The sequence below is a fragment of the Chaetodon auriga genome, chromosome 3 (genome assembly GCF_051107435.1).
Source record: "Chaetodon auriga isolate fChaAug3 chromosome 3, fChaAug3.hap1, whole genome shotgun sequence".
Lineage (NCBI taxonomy): Eukaryota > Metazoa > Chordata > Actinopteri > Chaetodontiformes > Chaetodontidae > Chaetodon > Chaetodon auriga.
The window spans coordinates 1,654,221-1,681,813 of NC_135076.1; the positions used below are offsets into that span (position 1 = coordinate 1,654,221).

Consider the following 27,593-nt stretch of genomic DNA (forward strand, 5'->3'; position numbering starts at 1 on the left):
TGGACTTCAGTTCAGCAGTCAATACCATCATTCCACAGCATCTGGTAGAAAAACTGGGACCCCTGGGCTTCAGCACCCCCCTGTGCAACAGGCTGCTTGAGTTCCTCACCGAAAGACCTCAGTCGGTACGGGTCGGACAGAACACCTCCCGTGTCATCACCCTCAGCACAGGCTCCCCTCAGGGCTGTGTCCTGAGCCCTGAGCCCTCTGCTGTTCACCCTGATGACACATGACTGCGCCCCCAGGGCTGCCACCAACCACTTTGTGAAGTTTGCAGACAACACAACAGTGGTGGACCTCATCAAGGATGACAACGACCTGGCCTACAGAGAGGAGGTGGAGCAGCTGGTGAACTATTGCAAAGACAACAACCTGATCCTGAACGTGGATAAAACAAAAGAGCTCATTGTTGACTTCAGGAAGCACCAGCCCAGTCACGCTCCACTTATCAAAAACACAGCTGTGGAGGTGGTCAGCAGCACCAAGTTCCTGGGGGTGCACATCATGGACGACCTCACCTGGCCTGTGAACACCATGTCCCTGGTGAAAAGGGCACAGCAACGCCTGCACTTTCTGCGCAGGATGAGGAGAGCCCAACTGCCCCCGTCCATCCTCATTACATTCTACAGAAGCACCATAGAGAGCATCTTGACCAGCTGCATTCCTGTGTGGTGTGGAGGCTGTAGTGCTGCTGACTGGAAGAACGTGAGGAGAGTGGTGAAGAGAGTGGAGAAAATCATTGGGACTTCTCTCCCCTCCATTCAGGACATTGCACCTAAACGCTGCATGGCCCATGCCAAAAACATCATTAGGGACTCCTCACACCCCCACCATGGTCTGTTCTCCTTGCTGGCCTCTGAAAAGAGGTTCTGCAGCATTCGGTGCAGGACCTCCAGGTTCTGCAACAGCTTTTCCCCCAGGCCATCAGATTGCTGAACTCAAAATGAAGATTTTTGCACCACTGTTACCACCTTAGGTCACTTCTCACAACTGCACTTTGAATTAACCTTAGTATATATTTATGCTGCTTATTTTTAACTTACTGCATATTCCTGCTGCTATTTTCAAGCTGTTCTATTTCACATACTGTATATACCACAATACTGTGGTATATACAGTATGTGAAATATATTTTAATATTCTTTCAACGTACCTGTACATATCACTACAAACTTTTTTATTCATATATATATATATATATATATATATATATATATATATATATATATATATATATATATATATATGTACTTTTTTTTTTCTTAAATATTTTTCTACCCTGTGTTGAGCTTGTTGCAAATGAAATTTCATTCGGTGTGCACTTGCTGTCTACTGAATGACAATAAAAGCTGTCAATGGGTTGGACTGACTGGAGATGAAGTACACGGGCGAAGACACATATGACACGCACACAACCTCCAACTCAACGCCTTCGTGGCTCCCACCCCCCTCCCTCCCTTGTCGCAGTTGCGAGGCACTCAAATGTGGCTGCGTGCACGCGCCCCCAGTGTCTGTGCTGCGACACCTAGCCTCCCCAACTCCCCCCACCCTTCCCACATGTGCAAGTCCTTGAGATTTTGTTGTAGTGTCTTACTATGTTGCTTATGTGCCGAGGTGTTTTTTTTCCCAATCCCACACTGTGCCCCCCCCTGAGCTTAGTTTGGGAGTTGCTTTTTTTACCCTCTTCTTCCCTCTTGTTTTTCCTCTTTCACATCTAAGTAAACGGGGCGCTCTCCATGTGTGCGACCCACAGTTCTCCCGCTCCTGTCCTCCCCTGTTATGTGTCACTGTCTTTTTTGTGTTTCTTGGACGGGATGTAACTGAAATGGAATTTCTCCTTCGGGAGACTAATAAAGGCATTCTGATTCTGATTCTGATTAAGTCTAATCACATGGACGGGGCTGAGGTTGAACGTGTCTCCACCTTCAAATTCCTGGGTGTCCACATCTCCAAGGACCTCTCCTAGACCCTCAACTCCTCCGCCCTGATAAAGAAGGCTCAACAGCACCTCTACTTCCTGAGGAGACTGAAGAAAGTTGACCTGGTTCCTCAAATCCTAGTTAACTTCTACTGCTTTCACCATCAGCGCATCCTAACCAACTGCATCGTACGGCAGCTGCACAGCCTCTGAGCGAAAAGCCCTGCAACGGGTGGTTCATTTCTTGATGCTTCATGTGCACACAAACCCCCTGCTGGTCAAAGACTGTTAAACAGTCAGATATATTATTGGTAGTGATGGGTCATACCGTGCCGATGCTTCAGAGCGGAACTTATAAATTATAGGTAATTGTAATTTTCAATTTGCAATACACTCTAGACTGTGCCACAACTGTGCAGCCATGGGATGGCCAACTAAAATAAATCAGTTTGTCTTAATAAATGTATTTCAGGTATCGTTCATGTATTTATTCATATAAATAATATTAATATTTTTGTTTAGTGTATTATGAGTATGTAACATGACAATACAATGGAATCTAATATTACTTGTGAAATGTTTATCAATAAATAAGTTTGTCAATGTTTGAATAACTCATAATGACGGGAACAATTGTTTTCAAACTTGCAGTGTTTTTACAAGGTCAGGGGCAGTGGACATGCTTGTGATCATGAAGAGGGCAGTGAATTTGATTGTGCAACTTAAGGATTCATTTTCATTCAGAAACAAAATATGCGCTGGGTCCAGCCACATTCTCCCTCGTTATTTTCATACAAAGTACAAAAATGCCTCAGCATGGATGAGTTGTTATTGTTGTCTTGGATTAAACAATCAAAGTCATCCTCAATGACAAGAAGAGGGCTTTCAGAGCTCATAACTGGGAGAAGGCGAGAACAATACAGGGGGAACTGAAGGTGAAAATCAAGGAGGCGAAGGAGCAATACAGGAGGAAGCTGGAGTGGAAACTCCAGGCAGAGCAACTTGAGAGAGGTCTGAAGTGGAATGAGGACCATCACTGGCTTCAGAACAACCAACAACAGAGGAGCTGAAGGCAGCATTGACAGGGCCAATGAACTGAATCTTTTTTTTTAATAGATTTGACACTGCAGACCTGGCTCATCCCTCCTCCAACTCCTCTGCTGCCTGTCCGTGTCTACGCCCACCTGGACAAGTACAGTGAGGGTTATGTTTTTTGACTTCTCCAGTGCATTTAACACCATTCATCCAGCTCTACTGGGTGACAAGCTGACAGCAATGCAGGTGGACTCCCCCTAGTGTCCTGGATTGTGGACTACCTGACTGGCAGACCACTGTACGTGCGCCTGCAACACTGTGTGTCAGACAGAGTGGTCTGCAACACTGGTGCCCCACAGGGGACTGTTCTCTCTCCCTTCCTCTTCACCCTGTACACCACAGACTTCAACTATTGCACAGAGACCTACCATCTTCAGAAGTTTTCTAATGACTCTGCCATAAACTGGGCAAAGAACACCAACACTGGCAAAGAACACTGACGCTCTCTACAGGAAGGGCCAGAGTCGTCTCTATTTTCTGAGGCGACTGAGGTCCTTCAATATCTGCCAGACTATGTTCAGGATCTTCTATGAGTCTGTGGTGGCTGGTGCTATTCTCTATGCTGTTGCGTGCTGAGGCAGCAGGGTGCGGATGGCGGACGCCAACAGACTCAACAAACTGATCCACAAGGCCAGTGACATTGTGGGAATGGAGTGTGACCCTCTGATGGTGGTGTGAGAGAGGAGGATGCTGACCAAGCTATGGACTATCTTGGACGTCTCACGCCCCCTTCATGACATGCTGGTCAGGCACAAGAGTACTTTCAGTGAGAGAATCATCCCACTGAATGCCACAGGTGAAGTGTTAGTACGGTACGACCCATCACTATGATTCTGCATTATCAAATGTCTGAAATGCAGAGTAGGCTAAACTTCAAAAAATTCAAAATGCATTTTAAAGTCAAGGTTGTTTTTGTACACCGGCAAGTTCTTCACAGTACTGCTGTACATAATACATTGTCAAAAAGGATCAAGAATTATCTTTTCATTTTTCCTCAGCATTTAAAGGAAGGAAATTACGTGACATCCATCATTTGATTTTGTATATGCATTGTTCCAGTTTCACCTGCTAATGACAGGCGTCAGGCTTAATGGAAATGTAGAGTTTCATCTGCATGCAAATGTAAACCAAGTTTGTAACGATTGATTAATGTACCAAGGTGCAACATACAAAGTGATAAAAGAATAGGCTCTAGCACAGATTCCTGAGGCACACCATATTGCCACTGCCTCATCTTTACACTACTGCCTTATTCAGATATTGAATTATATATATCTGAATTTACAATAACAAACTATGTTGCTGAGTAAACTGATTTATTTGTCCATTGACTAACAAATAAACACTTTAAAATGTCTAATTTCTCAATCATCATCTTCCTCCTCTTCGTCTGTGTCTTCCTCCTCCTCTCTCTCCTCCTGGGCAGCTTGCTGCTCCTCTTTTAGCACCTGCTCCTCCTCCACTGATGGGTCCAGGGCCTCAGTGATTTCAGGTCCACTGGGATATTCCTTCTGTGGTGGTGGAGGGACAGGTGGGCTGTAGCCTTCGCCTTCATACTTAAGACCCCATCCAACATATATGTTCTCAAACTTCCTAAATTAAAGCACAGCACATGGTTGTTTGCAAATTCCAACATTGCCTTACTAAGAGAAATCAAACAAAGTAAGTCAGAATGTTGTGATATCGTGATCTTTTCACTTACTTTCCACAAGCATATGCATATGCCCCAGGCCAGAGGTTAGAACACAGCACAGCCACTGCATGCTGAGAGGTGAGAGTCGAGGATATCTTTGACGTCCATGGAGGGGTGTTGCAAATTTCTGAGAGACACAAATATGGAGTCATGGGATCATCAACCAAAAAACAAACAAACAAAAAAACTTTATTCATATATATTTACAGTATAACAATATAGTACACCGATCAGGCATAACATTATTACCACTGACAGGTGAAACTAATAACACTGATTATCTCTTCATCATGGCACCTGTTAGTGGGTGAGATATATTAGGCAGCAAGTGAACAGTTTGTCCTCAAAGTTGATGTGTTAGAAGCAGGAAAATGGGCAGGAGTAAGGATTTGAGCAAGTTTGACAATTGTGATGACTAGATGACTGGGTCAGAGCATCTTCAAAACTGCAGTTGTTGTGCGGTATTCCCGGTCTGCAGTGGTCACCATCTATTAAAACTGGTCCAAGTAAGGAACCATGGTGAACCGGCAACAGGGTCATGGGCGGCCAAGGCTCATTGATGCACGTGGGGAGTGAAGGCTGGCCTGTGTGGTCCAATCCAACAGACAAGCTACTGTTGCTCAAACTGCCAAAAAAGTTAATACTGGTTCTGATAGAAAGGTGTCAGAATACACAGTGCATCGCAGTTTGTTGCATATGGGGCTGCATAGCTGCAGGGTGCCCATGCTGACCGCTGTCCACTGCCGAAAAGGCCAACAATGGACACGTGAGCATCACAACTGGACAACAGAGCAATGGAAGGAGGTGGCCTGGTCTGATGAATCATGTTTTCTTTTACATCACATGGTTGGCCGGGTGCGTGTGCGTCGCTTAACCTGGGCAACACATGACACCAGGATGCACTATGGGAAGAAGGCAAGTCGGCGGAGGCAGTGTAATGCTTTGGGCAATGTTCTGCTGGGAAACCTTGGGTCCTGCCATCCATATGGATGTTACTTTGACACATACCATCTACCTAAGCATTGTTGCAGACCATTTACACCCTTTCATGGAAACACTACAGTTATAAGTAAACTATATTTTGCTTCTTGTTCACAAAACGTGAATTTATGTCTTGCAAGGGGCGACTGTAGCTCGGGAGGTAGAGCGGTAGTCTGCCAAACAGCAGTTTGGTGGTTTAATCCCTGGGTAAGATACTGAACCCCAAAACTGCCCCCAATCGGTGTGTGAAGAGAGAGAGACAGACAGAAATGTAATCACAGTAACAATGACAGTGGATGTAATAACAGTAGTAGCAGTTGCAGTGGATGTCAGCCAGGGCCATGGCAGGAGACGCAGCTGTTATCCATCATGGATAACCCTGAACGCCCTCTTCACCACCTTGTGGACAGACAGAGGAGCTCCTTCTTTAATAGATCGCTCCAGCTCCGCCGTCACAAGGACCACCTCAGGAAATCATTCCTGCCACGAGCCATCACACTGTACAATAGCAACTCAAACAGTTAATCTACCAACCTCACAAAATCTTGTGTTTTACATATTACTTTTACATATTATCTGCACTACTGCAATATTGCACATACGGTCTACGGTTTACAATTGTCTTTCATCTGAAACTGCACAATTTTTTTTGCTGTTTTTTTGCTGTAAATACTGTTTACATAGTTAGTTTAGTTGTACTTTTTATATTATAATATTTTATAATATGTATTATAATACATATTATATAACTATATATTTAGTTTTACTTAGTTATATTTTTATTTTTGTTCCTGTTTATATTGTTTGTTACTTTTTCCTAAATAATTGTGTATAAATTCTGTGTTTGCCTGTATGTTTAATTGCTACTGCAACAAAATAATCTCCCAAATTGGGATCAATAAAGAAGCAGTCTAAAGTCTAAAAGTCTGAAGTCAGAGCCTGAGAACATATGCTGCCAGGGGGTGACACAGGTAACATTATCTTACCTACACTTATGATCGCAGTGTATCATTGCAGATAACATGCCACTGCAGATACTCACCTTATGTTATGCATAATTGGTTACAAGACGGCTGCAGCAGCTGGATGAAAGGCCTCCATGCATGATCGACCATCCAGGTTTAGAACCTGGCCTAAATGCCTAAATGTGTTCTCACTGCAGAATGCATACAACATTTACAGGGCTGACTACAGTCCTTAACAGCCACGGGGGACCATAATAAACTAAATATAGTCAGCCAATGCCACAAATTCAGATCCTATTTTTTTCTTGAACATATAGCCAAGTTTTTTCAAAGTAAACACTGTATATTACACATGAAACATTTTACAGATATACAATAAAAATTTATTGACCGCTGTTATAGGTCTTGTAGTCGGGGGTGCTATCTCTCTTTTTTTTTTTTCAGGTAGTCTCACCTGAGAGCTCCTGATTACCCGTAGGTGTGAGCAGTCTACAAAAGCCGACACACCTCCCCCAATCTCTGGCTCTTCCACTCCTCCCGCTGCAGTTGGCCTGGCAGCAGGTGCTGCTGCCAACTCCATTCTTTTCTTTTTTGTAACCCCTAGATTTCAGTTAATAAATACATCAAAACTATTTTATGTTTTTGGCCTACTCATTGTGTTGCTTCCCTCCGAGCCGGGGTTTGTAACAACCGCAGTCATGAATATTTGTACATGGAAATACAGTAGTGAAGGATTCACTGAATCCAAATTAGAAAAATGTTAATATAGATGTTGACATTATGGAACCTGTTGACTAACATAATGTTCAATTTTCTCAGTCGTTCAGCCTATTGGAGTTTTGTGAGCTGGTGCTGGGGCTTCCTTTGGCGGAAGATATGTGTAGTCATCCCATCGTGCGTTGTACTTCGGATACTTTGGGAGTTTCCTGACACCCAGGGAAGATACAGAGGCTTCAAACTGCCCCCCGACTGAATCTTGACACATAGCTGGCGATGACCTCCTCCTTGTCTGGGTACTCATATTGTGAAGACACGTCCAGCGGGATGTTTATCTTCAGAATCTCAGCTCTGTACGATGATCATGCCCATCAAATCATCAACATACCCTGTGCAATACACAGACACACAAACACACAAGACACACACACACGCACAGAAAAAAGTGAATCACTGGTATCATTTATGAGATTATTCAACAACTGTTAACATAGTCACATTTTGCACTTTGAATTTTGTAGTTTCTCAGGTATTTAAGTGTGTATTTTTTGGGGTTTATTTATTGTGCTGAAAGTACCGAGTTGCAGTACTTTGTGTCATGTACAATATAAATCTTTATTTTTTGAGTGAAAAAAAAAACAAAAACATTTCCAAATGTATTATTTTCACAAATTCCTGAAGCTTAGACCCGACAGAGGGTCTCCGTATGTATTGCCTGACTGACTGGGTTGCTGGGTTTGCGTGTGGAAACCATGCCGATTGCTAATTAGAAGCTAGCGGTTAGCGTTACACTACTTGGTTAGTTTGGCAAAACACTGCTTGGTTGGTTCTTTTAAAACTGCAAAAATAAACACATCTAAATATTTATAAATGGTGACATCTCCCTCAAACATGCATTAAATCTTTTGCAAGATCGGAAACGTATTACACAGAATGTTTGGATTTTTTGTAACTTGTGGTGTGACGTACCAAAAGCTATGGTAGCAGCTAGCTAACCTTTGACGGCTGAACTTGTAGTCTCGAAGCTAGCGGTTAACCTTACATCATTCTCAATGGCAAAACACATGTTACAACACGCAAGAGTTCATGCTAATCTACAAAAGAAACACACAGCTAAATATTTGTATACTTACATGTCCCTTGTCTGCAGGTATTCCACGCAAAGCTGGAAGTGACCCCTCTTTTAGAAAAAGTCTCCCGGCTAATCCTGCCTTGTACTGACCGAGGTGGGAGAAACAGTCAGTCTCGATGTGGTTAACATACACCAACAGTTTTTTTGCCAACTGTAGCTGGGACGCTGCCTTCAAAAATTAATTCAATCCATGCCGCTCTTCTGTCCTCTGCGGCTGGGAGCCAATGGAGTGACTTGTGCTCGTCACAGCCAACAACAGAACACTTCGTGTGGCGCCTCGACATGATGATTCCTAAACTGGTTCTTTCAATAACAAAATGGCGGATCTCTGAGAAGGTAGCGCTGTGTCTGGTAGGTGGAGAGACACTGTATGTATGCTCTGATGGGAGGGGAGACGGGGAGGGGGGTGGTGGCTGGTGGGTGGGAATATTAAAACGTGCCGGCTAATTACATCATTGTCCTTGCTGAATTTGATCAGCTCATTTGGAAACTGCAAGCAGGGTACTATCAGAAATCTGTATCTCACTCAAAAAAGCATGGACGGTCTTATTTCACACTTTGTATGCGTGTGGCAGCACCAGAGACCCAAAATAACACCCCAAATCCCAGAAAAAGTGTTTTTCATAATATGGGACCTTTAAAGGATCTGCTGCTAACATCTTGGTGCCAGATACCGCAGCACACCTTCAGGGGTCTAGTGGAGTCCATGCTTCGATGGGTCAGGGCTGTTTTGGCAGCAAAAGGGAGACCAACACAATATTAGGCAGGTGGTGATAATGGTATGCCTGATCGGTGTATACTGTATGTGTATATAGCGTACTGAATAATATGCAGACAACTATTTGCCACTGCTGTCTGTATTTATGGTGACTGTCCATTTTTAAACTTGCACTATGGTGCACCATGTGAGCAATGAGCATGTTAACCACAGGAATGACGTGTTTGAAAAACAGGGCCTTTTTTTAATTAGCATCTGAGCTCCCTGAATTACAGACCTCTTACAGAGAATTACAGAGAACACACTGAAGAAAAAGGAGATGAAGAGAAATTATGTTGAAGCAAAATCATGTTCAAAATTTGATTATCTGGGATGGACAAATAAATAATATTTACGATTTTAGCAAAACTTGCTATATTAATTGTAGCATATTGCTAACCTCTATTACAGCCTGGCCCATTTGTTGCGTAATGAGAATAATGAATAATGAATAGAATAATGAATGCATGCAGCCTGTAATGTATGATAACGTTACACGTTGGTAGAAGGACCGGAGGCACTTATTTTATCAATTGTACAACAAGATAGGAGAATTAAATGTGGACTGCTTAACTATAGATCTCTGTCCTCGAAAGCTGTTTTAGTAAATGAGTTAATATCAGGCCATAATATTGATTTATTTTGTCTGACTGAAACCTGGCTGTGTCACGAAGAGTATGTTAGCCTAAATGAAGCTACTCCTCCAAGCCATATTAATACTCACATTCTTCCAAGCAGTGGCCGAAGAGGTGGAGTTGCAGCCATTTTTGACTCAAGCCTTTTAATCAACCCTAAACCTAAACTCAACTACAACTCATTTGAAAGCCTTGTTCTTACTCTTTCACATAAAAAATGAAAACAGTGCAGCCAGTTTTATTTGTTATAGTGTACAGCTCTCCTGGTCCCTAGTATGAATTTATATCTGAGTTCTCTGAGTTTTTATCAGGTTTAGTCCTTAAAACTGATAAGGTAATTATTGTAGGTGACTTTAATGTACATGTCAATGTTGATAATGACAGCCTTAGCACTGTGTTTATCTGAATGAACCTACTCACTTTTTTAACCACACCCTCGATCTTGTTCTGACATATGGCATTGAAATTGAAGACTAAATAGTCTCCTCACAGAATCCTTTTTTATCAGACCATCATTTAATAACTTTTGAATTCATATTACCAGACTGCCCGCCAGTAGGCAAATATTCCTATACCAAACTCCTGTCTAATAGTGCTGTAGCTAAATTTAAGGATATGATCCCATCAGCATTTAAATTAATGCCATGTCTCAATACAACAGAGGACTCCTATGCTAACCTTAGTACCTCCCAAATTGACTACCTGGTTGATAGTGCTACAGGTTCATTGTGTATGACACTTGACTCTGTTGCCCCCCTGAAAAAGAAGATAATAAAACAGAGGAGGTTAACTCCATGGTATACCCCTCAAACCCGCAAATTCAAGCAAACTTCACGGAAAATCGAAAGGAAATGGTGTTCTACCAATTTGGAAGAATTTCGGTTCACCTGACAAGACAGTCTTAAAATATACAGGAAAGCCTTCCGCAGTGCTAGGACAGCCTATTACTCTGCTCTAATAGAGGAAAATAACAACAATCCCAGAAATCTTCAGCACTGTAGCCAGGCTGACAGACAGCCATAATTCTGTTGTACCATATATTCCTTTAGCTCTGAACAGTAATGACTTCATGCGCTTCTTTAATGATAAAATTCTTACTATTAGAGACAGAATTCATCAGCTTCTGCCGTCAACAGGTACTGTTTTGTCTTCACGCACAGAAACCTCAGAAACTTGTGACACCTGTCGACCATCACCAACTAATTTCAATAATTTCATCATCTAAAATCATCAACCTGTATTCTAGACCCCATCCCAACTAAGCTGCTTAAAGAAGTTTTATGACATTACTGAGGCTCTGGACAGCAAAAAATATTGTCTTGCTCTGTTTATTGATTTATCAAAGGCTTTTGATACAGTAGACCACAGCCTGCTGATACAAGCCCTACATTACATTGGCTTATCCAAGCATGCAGCAGCCTGGTTTGCCAACTACCTATCAAATAGAACACAATGTGTTCAGGTGGCTGGAACTACCTCTTCTTTTTTGGACATTACCAAAGGGGTGCCCCAAGGTTCAGTTTTAGGACCCCTTTTATTTTCAGTCTACATAAATAATCTCTGTAACAACTTGTCAAACGCAAAGTATCATTTCTATGCAGACGACACAATTATTTATTGCTGTTCAACCTCACTCACTCAGGCTTTTGAGTTTTTACAAGCTGCTTTTAATGTAATCCAGTCTCGTTTATATGATCTTAAATTGGTTTTAAACACAGATAAAACCAAGCTCATGGTTTTCTCCCATGCAAAGGTGCTACCACAGAGTATTACAAATAAAATAACATCCAAAGGAAAACCTATAGAACAGGTTTTAAATTACAAGTACTTGGGTTTTATCCTAGATCAGGAGCTCTTGTTTAAAGCACATTTAAATAATCTTGTAAGTAAGCTTCGGGTGAAGCTTGGGTTCTTTTTTAGAAATAGAACCTGTTTCTCTCTCAAGGTCAGAAAGAAATTAGTGACAGCAACCTTCTTACCCATCCTTGACTATGGGGATGTGCTTTATCTAAGTGCATCATCCAAATGTCTCCATTCATTGGACACTGTTTTTCATTCAGCACTCAGATTTGTCACTGGCTGCAGTCATCTCACCCTCCATTGTGAATTGTACTTGAAATCAAACTTGCCTTCTCTGAGTGCTTGCAGGTATGCATACTGGCTGACCCTTATCTATAAGACTCTTTTAGGCTTGATTCCCCCTTATTTGTGCACTTTACTGCAGAAAACAAGCAGTTGCAATGCTACTGTACTGTACTCTTGTACTTCATTCATTTTATCTGTTCCTAGGGTACGGACAGAATTTGGAAAAAGAGCTTTTAGCTTTGCTGCCCCCTCTGCGTGGAATACTCTACAAGCTGAACTGCAGCCACTTGCAGCCTTCTGTTCTATTCTGAGGGATAGACAGCGAGAGACCACTGAACAGTGCTTGTATTTTAAATCATAAAATGTTGTTTGTTGTTGTTGTTGTCAAAGCTCCTGCACTTGAAAACACTACTGCATCTCTAAAATTATATGTCTTATTCTATACCATAATTTCCTTGTTACTGCTCTTATGACATGTGCTACAGACCTCTTGGCCAGGTCACCCTTGTGAAAGAGATCCTGATCTCAATGGGTTTTTATCTGGTTAAATAAAGGTTAAATAGAAATAAAACATAAATTACCTTTAATTGACTCTTCCTTATTAGACATGATCAATCTGTCTTTATCAACAGGCTACGTACCACAGTCCTTTAAAGTAGCTGTAATAAAACCTCTACTTAAAAAGCTTATTCTTGATCCAGGGGTTTTAACCAACTATAGACTGATATCCAACCTTTCCTTCCTCCCAAAAATTCTTGAGAAAGCAGTTGCTAATCAGCAGTGCGACTCTCTACACAACACTAGTTTAATTGAGGATTTTCAGTAAGGATGCTAAGCTGGTTTAAATCCTACTTTTCAGATCACTCTCAGTTTGTACACGTTAACGACAACTCCTCTGTGCTTGCTAAAGTCACCTATAGAGTTCCGCAGGGTTCTGTGCTTAGACCAATCCTATTCACATATGCTTCCTTTATTTATCAATGAAGCCAGAAGAAACCAATCAGTTTACTAGACTACAAGCATGTCTTCAGGATATAAAGACCTGGATGACCTGCAATTTTCTGATGCTAAACTTGGACAAAACTGAAATTATAGTACTAGGCCCTAAACATCTTAGAAACTCACTTTCTGATGACATAGCAGTTATGGATGGCATTGCGCTGGCCTCCAGCACCACTGTAAAGAATCTGGGAGTTATCTTTGACAGGACATGTCCTTTCACTCCCATGTAATAGTGGGGCAGGTTATCTCAATATTCCATAAGAATCTTTCACTTGGTGATACAAGCACCAAAATTGGCACAAATGACGTTCAGAACATACATTTTAAGAAAAGAACGTTAGCCATCAGAAAATTCAAGATGGCTGCCAGTTTTCAAGATGGCTGCAGAAGCAAACCTGACAAATTTCAATTTTTGAAGAGGAACTCCGATTAACACAATTTCTTTATGGTCCAAAAATGAAATGAATGTATTCTCATATAATTAAGCCAATTATGCCTTGAAGATTTCAATATGGCCACCATTTTTCAAAATGGCGGCTCATAGATTACTGTATGTAGTGATGTTTTCAACTATAACCTTGCCTGTTTCTATGCTCTGTGCCGAGTCTGTGGTGAAAAAGTTCACTGCCAATTATTTGTTACACTAATGTAGTTTAATATTAAAGCTTTTGGCTTGTGATACCTTAAGAGTGATGTCAAAGCACAACCAGGGCACACTGGTGACATCACTGCTGTGAAACTCAGCATGGGGTTCAGCGTCGGCTTGTAGTGTACTAACTGTAGTTGTAGTTACTAACTGTTGTGGTGGTAAACTAACTTTAGACAGTAGTATCTATAAGTGTCCCAAATGCTATCTAATTAGCCCCTTATGCATCTCAACTAGAATTGTAGTTAGTTGTAGTGTAGTTGTTAGATAGCCGCGCCTGAATTGACAAAGGGTGTGCCAGCGCGGGAGAGCCGAGCCAAGGGTAACGGGGCTTTAGTTACCCGGACGGTGTACAGATCACACGGGATCTAAACAGCGTTGGATGAACGATCGGATTAGGTGTAGGGCAACAGATGCCTGAGCCTAGTTGTATCCCATACTTCAATGTGCTTTGATGTTTTGTACAGTTAGGCGGTAAAAGGATAGCCCCTCGGCCTTCAACTGTATATGCAAAATGTCTGCGAACAACCCATTGAGTAGCGGAGCGAAAACTGACTGGGGGAAGTGTTGCCTCTGTCAGACAGACACGAGAGAGGAGTTGAAGTCTCCTCCTACACGATATGAGTGTAGTTCTGATGGCTATTCCATGCTAGCCACAAACATACCACAATTTCAGGCAATCAACCTGTTATCAATAAAACTAGACCCATCTCGACTAGATGATGGAGGTGGCATTGAGGACACATTGAGACGAAACAGTGCAAAGTACCATCAAACATGTCGTCAGCGAACAGACATTGTGTTTGATGTCTACAAGACTTCAAGCCTCAAGGCTGAAACGAGATCAAAGCGAGGCAAAGGAAGTCGGCGTAGAGTGACAGACAAAACTAAGCTGCCACCCATCTGGTCCAGTTTTCTGAGAGACAGTGACAATAAGACAGAACTGTTTGAGTATCTAGCAGACAAGATTGTATCCATGTGTCCCGACAATGTCGTAGTTGTGACCAAAGGAGAGAAGGTGTTGTCAAACAAATCCATCAACTTTGAAGGTCTACAACCTTGCAATCATGAAGAAGCTGACTCCAGGATTTTCACACACGCAGTTCATGCAGCCAAACAGAAGACAAAGTCTGTGTTGATCAAGGCATGTGACACAGACATCCTTGTCATAGCAGTTGGTGTCTTTGCGAGTCTTCAGAATGTTGGCTTAGAAATGCTTTGGGTAGAATTCGGCCAGGGACAGTCCATTAGATGGTGCCCAATTCATGACTTGGCGATGAACCTCGGCCAAGAGAAATGTAGTGGCATGCTCTTCTTTCATGCCTTCACTGGCTGTGACGTGGTCTCGGCCTTTCGAGGTAGAGGGAAGACAACTGCATGGCAAACATGGGCAGTTTGTCCTGAAGTGGGCCCAGTGTTCAGCAAACTGAGTCAGTACCCACCTACCATAGAAGATGCTGATCTCAACATTCTCGAGAAATTTGTTGTCACTATGTATGACAAACACAGCAACACTACCAAGGTTGATGAGGCAAGACTGCACTTGTTTGCTCGGAAGCAAAGACCCTATGACTCCATTCCACCAACTAGTGCATCTCTCGTTCAGCATGTTAGACGATCTGCATTCCAAGCTGCTTGCATATGGGGCCAGTCAACAGAATGTACAATGCAACCTGAAAGTCCTGGCAACTGGGGCTGGCAAAGAAAAGGTGAAGCCTGGGAAGTTCTCTGGTCAACCCTCCCACCCATTGCTCAGTCCTGCCAGCAGCTGACAAAATGTCGTTGCACGGGTGAATGTCGGGGACCATGCAAATGTTATCGCTACACCCTGAAGTGCACACAACTGTGTAGCTGTAAATGCAAAGAATAAAACAATGATCCAGGTTAAATTCAAGCAAGTCACTTCAGTCTGTTGTAGTATATTGTGCTTCTGTCACAACAATTTGAGATACCACATCGGTAACTTCACTGAGACAGTGCTAGTTCATATAATTGTCATCATATCACTATAACGCTTAATGATATTGAAATTTTGATTGCAGAATTCGATTCCTCGTGTCAAAAAACATACATTTTGATGTACAGATCATCAAAATGTCATTACTTTGACAATATTTAGTGCAAATACTGTTTCGTACTGGTACGAATGGCGGCCATCTTGAAAAATGGCGGCCATTTTGTTTTTGACGTTGGCTAACGTGCTTTTCTGAAAGAGGGAGTTCTGAAGCACCTGTGTGCCAATTTTGGTGCTTGTATCATCAAGTGAAAGATTGTTTCAGCAATCTGCACCACTATAAAACAAATTTCAAGGACTGCCTTTTTTCACCTACGTAAGATTGCAAAAATCAGGCACATCCTGTCTCAAAATGATGCAGAAAAACTAGTCCATGCATTTGTAACTTCCAGGTTGGATTACTGCAATTCCTTACTATCAGGCTGCCCAAATCTGTTGCTGAATATTCTCCATTTGCTCCAGAACGCTGCAGTGCGCGTTCTGACAAAAACAAGGAAGAGAGATCATATTTCTCCGATATTAGCCACTCTGCACTGGCTCCCTGTAAAGTTTAGAATAGAATTAAAAATTCTGCTCCTTACTTACAAAGCCATAAATGGTCAGGCACCTTCTTATCTTAAAGAGCTCATAGTACCTTAATACCACTCTTGAACACTGCATTCCCAGAATGCAGGCCTCCTTATGGTTCCTAAAGTCTCAAAAAGCAGAACAGGAGCCAGAGCATTTAGCTATCAAGCTCCTCTCCTGTGGAACCATCTTCCGGTCTTTGTCCGGGAGGCAGACACTGTCTCTACATTTAAGAGTAGGCTTAAAGCTTTCCTTTTTGATAAAGCTCATAGTTAGGGCTGGCGCAGGCTTGCCCTGGACCAGCCCCTAGTTATGCTGCTATAGCATTAGACTGTCAGGGGACCTCAAGAGATACACCGAGCTCCTCTGTCCTTCTCTCCCTCTCCATCTGCACACTTTCATGTCCTACCACGGCGTGTTACTAACTTAGCTTCTTCCCCAGAGTCTCTGTGCTTTGTCGTCTCGCAGGTTCCCATGGATAGTGGCTGAATCTGCATTGTGGATTACAGCTACGTGTCTGGCCATGGCCCTGCCTGACATCCACTGCAACTGCTACTACTATTATTACATCCACTGTCACTGTTACTGTGATTGCATTTCTGTCTGTCTCTCTCTGTCTGTCTCTCTCTCTCTCTCTTGCTCTCTCTCTCTCACCAAACCGGTCGAGGCAGATGGCCGCCCACCCAGCGCCTGGTTCTGCCTGAGGTTTCTGCCTGTTGAAGAAAGTTTTTCCTCGCCACTGTCGCCAACTGCTTGCTCATAAGGGAATTTATTGGGTCTCTGTAGATAGAAGAGATTGTTCTGTACCAGCTCTATATATGGAATGTGTCCTGAGACAACTTCTGTTGTGATTTGGCACTATACAAATAAAACTGAATTGAATTGAATTTTGAGAGGGCAGCAGCAAGTCACACCTTTGATGTCGATGGACAGAAGATATAGCAGTGATTGCATGCAGCCTGAAAGTACCATAACTTTATCATTGTCTTTGATTGCTGCTCAATTCTAAAATATTGATGTGTGATCCATTTTATCTGATGATTATCTCCTGATTTATCTGGATTTTGGCCGCTGCACAGTCAGAAGACACAGACATATTAGTGAGTAAATCAAAATGAAACTATAAATATGTGGAATTTTGGATATTAAAGGAATTTTTTAAAAACTGAGGGTAACAAGTACCCCTATACCCAGTGGAAATTACATCCTTGGTTACCTTCTGAAGCCAATATTGGTTAGGCAGAAAAAGTCAAAGACTGACCTGCATCTTGGGAGAGGGGAGTCAGCAGAGAGGGTCCAACTTCTGGCTCAGGCTCATCCAGCTCCTCTTCCTTCTCCTCAGCATCTCCATCCTCATTAGAGTCTTCACCTGGTTTCACAGCCAGGTTCATCCAATTACAGCGGCCCTAAAACAGTCCATATATGCACATTAAGTAAGCACATGTAAACATCAGCTGAGAAAATGGCCAAAGCACATACTTTGATCAGACCTGTACCTGCTGGAGGATGTGCTGAACATGATGCACCCAGGTGGACAAAGATTCAGCCATCTGAGCAACTGGAACACCCTTAAAGTCAGGATTCACTTCGTAGCTGTCCCTGGGGGCCTCGTCTTCCTCATCACCTTCCTCCTCCCCAGCCTGCCAGAAGCCCTGGGGGCTGACTTGTGTGCCAGCAGAGATGCGAGCAATCTGTGCTCTCAGATAGTTGGCTTCATTCCCGTGGAAAGGTGGTTGGCTCAGAACTGGGGCATCCAGCCTTCCTGTGAAGAATTTACGGATTTGGCGAGCAACAGTGATTTGTGCAGGACTGACTGAAGGGAGTTTTACCCACGGAAGACCAGGCTCTTTGCACACATAGTAAACAAACTTGTTGGCACCTGTTCCTATGGCCTCCTTTGGCACTACTGGTAGGGGTTTATAGGTTGACTGAGGAAGTGGATCCATCTGTAAACAAAGGTACCACAAGACCAGAATAACAATTCATAGACAATTAATTTACTTTACTGAACTTGAAAAGACTAAAGGACAATCAGTAAGAAGTTTTGTTTTTACATTTTCATAAGACTTAATTCATCAAAACAAATTTCACTTTCAACACAATTGCAAAGAGTTAGACATTGTAAATGGAAGGTGCAAACAAAAAATAAATAAATAAATAATATTGAGTAAATAAATAATAAAATAAAGGTAGTTTAAGTTCCAAGTCTGTAATTATAATGATTTCTTTAACAGAAAGTCTAACTGTCAGGTTTGGCAGTATCCTTCTGCCTGTTTCCTTGTGCTTCTTGTGTGTTCTCTCTCTCTCTGTCAGTGTGTCTCTGTCTGTGTCTGAGCTGAACGGGGTGTGGTTCACCTGCTCCCCTCCTGCTGCCAGCCCACCTGTACACCTGAAGTTCATCAATCAGTGCTTACAGTATATAAATCCCACTGATCCCAATGAACATTTGTTTAACAACAATAATGTATTATTCACGTGCACACAAAACATATTTGAAAATAAAAATGTGCTTTGCTCTGATGTGTCTGTGGACATTTTTTATTAAAATTTGATTGGGGGTTCTCTCTGTAGTTGAAACAATTAAGACCCCTGCCAAAATTTGAAATTTTATGATGATTATTTGGTACATTTTTTTCACTTCTCACCTTATTCTCATTCTCTCGAGCATCTCTCTCTTCTTCCACAGCTGCTTCCTCAGTGGTCTGCTCTTCCTCTTCCTCCCCCTCTCTGTATTCAGCTTCAGCAACGATATAGCTGCCCCCTGTTCCAAGAATCTTCCCCCACAGTCGGCAATGCAGCAGCGCCTCTGACTCAACAAGCTGTTTGAGTGCAAGGAAGACCCTCTGCATCTCCTCTCTGCCCAGACCCACTCCAGCCTGCTCCAGGTAGAAGCCAATCTCACTCACGTTAGGAAGAGCTGCTTCCACCTGATTAACACCAAAAAAAGTGTTACAATATGTAAATTCAGCTCCATATACTTCTGCACATGAGTAATACTTACAAAACTTTGTTGTCATATTTTCAGGGGAAAAGGCTTGTAAGCAACATTATAAGAGTTGACAGGTTTTGATGAGTTCTGCTGAACACTACATCCGTGTACCAGGAAGAATCCTGTGAAATCATCTTTCTATGAACACCAGACCAAAACGTATCATAGCACTGACTGGGATGAAGCCAAAGGTCATCGACCAGAACCCAGCAGATAACTGGGGAAAGATCAAGAAGGACATTCCCATGTGGACAAGTGGGTCCCAAAAGCAGTTTTTCTTCAGTTAAAGGAACCCAGTGGGACCCACCACTTAGAGGAAGGTCTATACTGTGTCTATACTCATAGAATCTGGAGTCAAAGTATGTACTGTAACATTCTATTTCATATAGGTTTTACCATCTAAGGCTACTGCAAGTGGGACGGGGCCAAAGGAGAATGTGGTCCATTTGTAACTGGGTCCGCCTGGTACCCACAAGCATAAACACACACCCTCTTCATGAGAAATCAATAATCAGTATACTCAATGCGTCACAGTGGTGCACCACAGTTGGAACAGATACACTACAATACCTGACATTCACCATGAGGGAATTAAACTGTAAAAGAATATAAAGCCTACTGCTGTGAGAATCAGAAATGTATATTATGCAGTGTAACAGTCCAGCAAAGATTAGGAGAAAAAACAGAGCCCCACGTAGCAAAAGACATGAGGGCGAGTGCACAGTTAAAGCAACCCAAATAATAATCACTCTGACAAACACAGTATAGACTGAGTCACAGAAAAATGAGAGAGATCCTGCAGACAGATAATAGATCATTATAATTATCATTAGAATAAGCTGTCTTTCAAATCAAATATCTGAAGATATGAGTGCAAATCATTGTTCCTGTAACTGCATTTATACTGCACTATATAACTGCATTTTCTGACACAATGGTATCTTAATGGTACCGTATAATATGATACTTCATAAGAAATATTACTGGGGCCATTATAAAACATTTTACATGAACATTTAACATCTAGGAATACACATTACAGACACCACAATTGACCATCCATTTAACAATGTGGCCACAATATAGCACATAGTCTTCCACGAGGTTTTGACATAGTCTTATTTGATGGAAAGTCAAAGAGCACAGTCTGGTGTCTGAGTCTGATCTGATATTTATGTGTATTATACATTTATTTTTCCCCCACATAATACAGCTGGAAGGTGCACATTTAGGCAACAGTATACCTCCATTAAAGTTTATCAAGTAATCTCAATATTTTTGACAGCTGAGTTGTTCCACTTTAAGAAAACATGCTTTGGTGGTATTATGTGCTGTACATATTTGTGGAGAGCTGTGGATGTCTGTTATTACATATGAAGTGGGCCTTGTATGCATCTGTACCCAAGAAGCCTTGTGTAATGATCTGTCCTTACAGGCTGGCTGCCATTTGTCAAGAAATTTGTCAAAATAAAATACAGCCTAAAAATGTAAATTTTGATTTACAACCCGTTTCCAAAAAAGTTGGGGCACTGTGTAAAACATAAGCAAAAACAGAATGGGATCATTTGCACACACTGAAACCCCATATTTGATTGAAAATAGCACAAAGACAGTATATCAAATGTTGAAACTGAGAAATTTCATTGCTTTTGAAAATTGCATCCTCATTTAGAATTTGATGCCATCAACACATTTCAAAAAAGTTGAGACAGTGGCAACAAAAGACTGGAAAAGTTGTGAAATGCTAAGAGAAACAAGATCATTTCAAAATTAATTAGATTAACTGGCAACAGGTTAGTAACATGATTGGCTATAAAAAAAGAGCATCCCAGAGAGGCTGAGTCTTTCTGAAGTAAAGATGGGGAGGGGTTCACCACTCTGCGATGGACTGCACTGGCAAGTAGTACAACAATTTAAGAATAAGGTTTTGCAACATAAAACTGAAGAGAATTTGGGGATTTCATGGTCTGCAGTATAAAATATCATTAAAGAATCAGAGAAGGGACAAGGGACAATCTTTTAATGACATAAAATCACATCCAATGTTTCCTTTTGAGCACATGTTGTTGGATCTTAAGATGATATAAGACATTTATATTATTACAGCTTACTGACATATTCTTCTCACTCCCCTCTAGAAAGAATTTCATTGAATGTCCTTTACATTAAAAATGACCTTTTTAAGTTTTTAAATTCTTTGAAATTCTTTTTGGAAATCATGGACGCCGCGTCCTCGTAACTAAAGAGGAGAGGGACCATCATCTTGTTATCAGTGCACAGTTCAAAAGCCAACATTCGGGGATGCATTCGTGCACATAGCATGGGTAACCTGCAAATTTGCGAAAGCACCATTAATGCAGAATGTTAAATGCAGGTTTTGGAGCAACATATGCTGCCAAGTAGACAACATCTTTTTCAAGGAAGGCCTTGCTTATGTCCGCAAGACAATGACAAACCACATTCTGCACGTATTACAACAGTATCGCTCTGTAGTAAAAGAGTGCAGGTGCTGAAATGGCCCACCCACAGTCCTGACTTGTCACCCATTGAAAATGTTTGGTGCATTACGAAAAAGTGAAATACGGCAAAGACAACCTGAACTGTTGATCAGCTGAAATCTAAATTTTTAAGAGCTCCTCCTGTTTTTGAAACATTTTAAAATGAATCGTCCGGCTTGTATAAGGCTTTTTCATCGACTCACTTAGGCACACTGACTTGCCTTTTACTTCAGCTCTACAATTATCTTTTGTTCATTTTTCTTGGAAAGTGTGACAATTTGTTGGTACCCCTTCACAAAAAAGGAAGGATGCACAATTTTCTCTGAAATAACTTGAAACTGTCAAAAGTAATGGGCATCCACCATATTCCTTATTCCATATTTAATAGAAATCAGACTTTGCTTTGATTTTTTTTTTCAACATAATATTTTAAAAAATAGAACAAATTAAAATGGCATGGACAAAAATGATGGTACCCTTAACCTAATATTTTGTTGCACAACCTTTAGAAGCAATCACTGCAATTAGACGTTTTTTTGTCGCTCTCAACGACATTTCTGCACCTGTTAACAGGTAGTTTGGCCCACTCTTCCTGAGCAAACTGCTCCAGCTGTCTCAGGTTTGATGGGTGCCTTCTCCAGACTGCAAGTTTCAGCTCTTTCCATAGATGTTTGATAGGATTCAGATCAGGACTCATAAAAGGCCACTTCAGAATAGTCCAATGTTTTGTTCTTATCCATTCTTGGGTCTTTTTAGCTGTGTGTTTTGGGTCATTATCTTGTTGGAGGACCCATGACCTGTGACTGAGACTGAGCTTTCTGACACTGGGCAGTACGTTTTGCTCCAGAATACCTTGATAGTCTTGAGATTTCATTGTGCCCTCAAGGCACCCTGTGCCAGACGCAGCAAAGCAACCCCAAAACATAACCGAGCCTCCTCCATGTTTCACTGTAGGGATGGTGTTTTTTTTCTTTGACAGCTTCATTTTTTCATCTGTGAACATAAGCTGATGTGACTTGCCAAAAAGCTCCAGTTTTGACTCATCTGTCCAAAGGACATTCTCCCAGAAGGATTGTAGTTTGTCCATATGCATTTTAACAAATTCCAGTATGGCTTTTTTATGATTTTCTTTCAAAAGTGGATTCCTCCTGGGTCTTCTTCCATGAAGCCTACTTTCAGTCAAAAAGTGACGGATGGTGCAATAAGAAACTGACACACCTTCACCTTGGAGTTCAGCTTGTACCTCTTTGGCAGTTATCCTTGGTTCTTTTTGTACCATTCGCACTATCCTTCTTGTCAATCTGTGGTCGATTTTCCTCTTGCGGCTGCGCCCAGGGAGGTTGGCTATGGTTCCATGGACCTTAAACTTCTTAATAATATTTGCAACTGCTGTCACAGGAACATCAAACTGCTTGGAGATGGTCTTGTAGCCTTTACCTTTACCATGCTTGTCTATTATTTTCTTTCTAATCTCCTCAGACAACTCTCTCCTTTGCTTTCTCTGGTCCATGTTCAGTGTGGTGCGCACAATGATAGCAAAAAGCACAGTGACTACTTTTTTCTCCATTTAAATAGGCTGGATGACTGATTACAAGATTGGGGACATGTGTGATACTATTTAAAGAACCTAATTAGTTTGAAATATAACTATAATCCAATTATTTATTATCGTTTCTAAGGGGTACCAACAAATGTGTCCAGGCCATTTTAGAACATCCTTGTAGAATGAGCAATAATTTATCTCTTCTCACAGCTTCTTTGCTTTATTCTATGACATACCAAAGGATGCAAGTATACATGACAAAATAGCTTTTAATGTCATCACTTTTTAAGAGGAATGAAACACTATTTCAATGAACTATAAGGGTACCTACAAATTTGAGCACGTCTGTATATCATTTGTTGTGGCGACATGTCAGAGTGATCGGGCTGCCACACAGCGCCCCAAGCAGTTCAGGGTTCAGTGGTTTGCTCAAGGGCTCTCTGGCAGTGTTTAGGAGGTACAGTGATACCTTCCAAGCTACCAGTCCACGCTATGTACCAGGTGGTCCATGCTGCACTTGAATTGGCAACCCACCGGTTCCCAAGCCAAGTCCCCAAGGACTTCTGCCACCCAAAACAATAAACAATAAAATGCTGTTCAGATAACACTGACATGTAAGCTGGCCTCATTAGAAAACATTCACTTTTGAACAAATGTTACATAGGCAAGACAAAATGCTTACACACCCTTTCCCCTACAAATCAAAACAAATGTGCTGTGTAGGTGTATGTAGTCAATACCAGTTCTTCCTCCTGGTCAACCTCTTCTGGCCGAGAAAACAGCAGGCACTGCAGCTCAGCCAGCAGCTCAGCAGCTGTCGTCTGAGGAAGGTCTCGTAGGTTGCTCTGCTTGTCTTCAAATAAACCCCTCTTCACATCACGGCTCATATCCTCAATTACATCCACCACATCCCATGGCTGCTCATCCCTGACCTTTATCAGCAACCAAGTGAGGTGGTCATAGCTGGAACATTAACAAACATCAGTGAGTGTCGTCCTAGAAATGTTACTCACACATATGTATAAATTTACAATGGTACCGAACACAGACATTTCCTGTAGAGAGTGATGACATGGCCTCCCGGTTTTGTATTATTATTATTATTGTAATTTTTTGTATTATGATTGCACATTGATTTCTGTTAATATGGTTGGAAAACCGAATAAACAAAGGTGTGAGAAAAAGAAAGACATGTTCTTCTTCACACCTGTAGCCTCTCTATAATGAAATTATTTAGAAGTAATAGTCTATACAGTAACTGAGGTATTGATTGTCAGAGTGGAAATGCATAGTTTGTCACCAAAAAACATGAAACTGATGTCATAGTCAAAAATCATTGGATCAGCTGAATAAACTACAGACCTATGGAAGGTTTTGTTCAACCATATAACTTCACTTATACAAAGTAGTTAAAGTTTTCCCATTTTGTGTATATCTCAGCAGCAGGTTTTTGATTTATCAGAAGGAATTTGCTTGGAAAAAAACTGGGACAGGTATTAAGTGTAATGATAGTGTTGAAATGATTACGTTTGTCAATTAATTGATCAGACAATCAACAGACATACAAAGAATCAGAAAAAATAAAAAGATACATGTTTGTCATTTAACCTGAACAATACCAAACATTTGCTGTTGTTTCTCAAACGTGATCATTTCTGTTTTCATTGTTAACTTTAGCTTCATGTTTGAGGTGGCTCAGGTTTTAAGCTAATTAAGTCAGCTATTTGGCTACCTCTTCTTAGAACAGGCTGTTTTACTATATTTACTGATATAACGTTAAACTAAACATCAGTACTATTAACAGCTTCTAATCCTGTGTTTTACTAATGGACCACTGTTTACACATGGGCCACAACGCGGTTTGAGCAGCCCAGCAAGCCTGCACACACCAACCTGCAACCATGAGCTAACATAATACTCTTTAATCCACGCAATTACTTACAGGTTTACGTTGTTTTCCGTGTTGTTTTTCAACAAGAAAGCTTTGAATGAGGCAGCTGACTGAAGAATCTGGTGACTTCTGTCTTGGTTTCTTCTTGTACTGTCCATCGTTCTTCGCCTCCGTATTTACTGTGTTTTTCTACTGCTACCTTTTAGATAAAGACAGACTACGGGTAGCTATAAGATGGACAAAGGCGGACAAAACGTCCAGTTATCTAGCATTCAAAATGTATTTACAGTGTCGTCGGGAAATAGTGGCATTGTGTACCAAACTTCTCCTGTTGCTATGGTTACTTTAACAGATTGGTTGCTAGGCCCTCCGGGATCAGTAACTCCCAAGCGGAAACTTGTTAGACAGCAAACGATCAGTCCTCTATCCAACAGTTGTAATACAGACAACGAGCTACAACCTAAGTCTGTATCAAAACGAGCCGCATTCCGTGCAGTATGAGTTATATTGGTCTCCACAAGCAGCCGGCAGCGAGACCAGAGCTCAGGGACTGTCTACAAGTGTCTGTACCGAAATAGTGTGTAGTGCCCCCCAAACCCCGTCACACGTCAAGGACCTCCTGCTGGTTATACTACAACACTTAGTTTGGAAAAAGGTGCTTTGCTTAATTTTGGGAATTTCTGTTGGAAATAACGTTCAACAATTTACGTCTGTTAAGTGTAGTGCCACCAAATTCCCCTTACACATCAATGGCCTCCTGCTATACTAGAATCAGAAAAAGAAAAAGCTTTATTGCCAAGTACGATTTCACAAACACAAGGAATTTGTTTTGGTGATGTTGGCGCAGACAAATCTTAAAATCAAATCTTAATCTAAAAAAGAAACTGTTAAAAAGTAAAAAAATATAACAATCTAAATACATATACATAGTCTGTTTTTTTTTTTGTTTTTTTTTTTTTTTAAAACTAACAACTAACTACAACACTTAGTTTGGGAAAAGGTGCTTTTACATAATTTTTGGGATTTTTTTGGGGGAATAACATTCAATAAATTCACTCCTGTGAAGTGTAGGGCCCCAAAGTCCCCTCACACGTCAATGGCCTCCTGCGACACTTAGTTTGGGAAAAGGTACTTATACATAATTTTTGGGAATTTTTATTGGGAATAACATTCAATAATTTTACTTGTGTGAAGTGTAGTGCCCCCAAAATCCCCTCACCCATCAATGGCCTCCTCCTGATTATACTATAATATTTAGTTTGGGAAAAGGTGTTTTTACATAATTTCTATCTGTGAATCTGTGATTTGTGAATATATTTCTAACTTTACCGCAGTGTAGGACTGCGGGGAAAAAAACCAATGGAAGTGGATATCTAATACATAATAATAATAATAATAATAATAATAATAATAATAATAATGACAAGAAGAAGAAGAAAGTCTGGCAGGTTTATGATTTATTGGCCAGCTGAAAAAAGTTGATAGAGGAAAAGTGGCATGTACCACGCAGTGTGAAAGGATAATGTAAAAAATAAATAAAAATAAATTTAAAAAAAGGAAATAAAGAAAGAGGGTGGTGGACTTGGATTCACACAGCCACCACAGATTCCAAGGCTTTCACGAAGGAGTTAAACATTCATAGAAAGACCTGAAGCCACAACAGCAGCATAATCCACCTCTCCATTTTGCATCATAATGCAGTTCTGCATTTTTTTTTAATCAGTGGTGGAAGAAGAACTGTCATATTTTACTTCAGTAACAGTATGACAGTCTGTTACTCTGTTACAAGTCATTCATTCAAAATTTTACTCAAGTACAAATATACCAGCAACAAAATGCATAATGGTTTATTTCAGAATAATGTATATTATTGAATTATGATTATTTATGTCTTAACACATTTGTCTAAGTCCATGTTTTATACAGACTAGGGGTGGAATACGCCGCTTCCATGTTGCTATTCTTCCAAAAGATATTTCATCTGGTGTCTTGATAATGATGATGATGGTGGTGGAGCACTCTCACATGTGGCTCCAAAATCTTGCAAAGGTGTGGAATTTTGTTGAGATCTGGTGACTGTGAAGGCCACAGTCTCTAGCCAGACTCTTTTCTTCTGTGGTTCCCCGGTGGTGGAATGAGTTACCAAACTCCATTCATTCTGCAGAGTCCCTCTCGATCTTTAGAAAAAGACTAAAGACCAAGCTCTTTACTGAGCACCTTGTTTCATTTTTTTTTTTTTTTAAAAACACCTCTCCATCAACTCTACGCACTTTTTGCATTACTTTGTAGCACTGTCTAGTAGAACCTATATCCAGTTGGATCAGAAAGTTGCACTAGGGCACTTAGTCTTGTTGTTCTCTCCCATCTAGAACCTCGCTTGTGATGTATGAAAATCTCATATGTATGTTGCTTTGGATAAAAGCATCTGCTAAATGACAAATTGTAATTGTAACTGTAATATGAGT

General features: G+C 41.2%; 1 protein-coding gene across 1 annotated transcript; it reads right to left on the reverse strand.

Annotated features, from left to right (window-relative positions):
• Positions 1 to 3,909: 3,909 nt before the first annotated feature.
• rsph4a (radial spoke head component 4A) lies at positions 3,910 to 25,715 on the reverse strand. Its single transcript, XM_076726362.1, has 7 exons — positions 25,180 to 25,715; positions 23,978 to 24,200; positions 18,853 to 19,134; positions 17,704 to 18,153; positions 17,469 to 17,613; positions 4,716 to 4,833; positions 3,910 to 4,606 (listed from the first exon to the last, which is right to left on the reverse strand). Exons 1-7 carry the CDS (start codon positions 25,284 to 25,286, stop codon positions 4,378 to 4,380), a joined length of 1,554 nt encoding a protein of 517 aa, XP_076582477.1. The 5' UTR covers positions 25,287 to 25,715; the 3' UTR covers positions 3,910 to 4,377.
• Between the last annotated feature and the right edge of the window lie 1,878 nt (positions 25,716 to 27,593).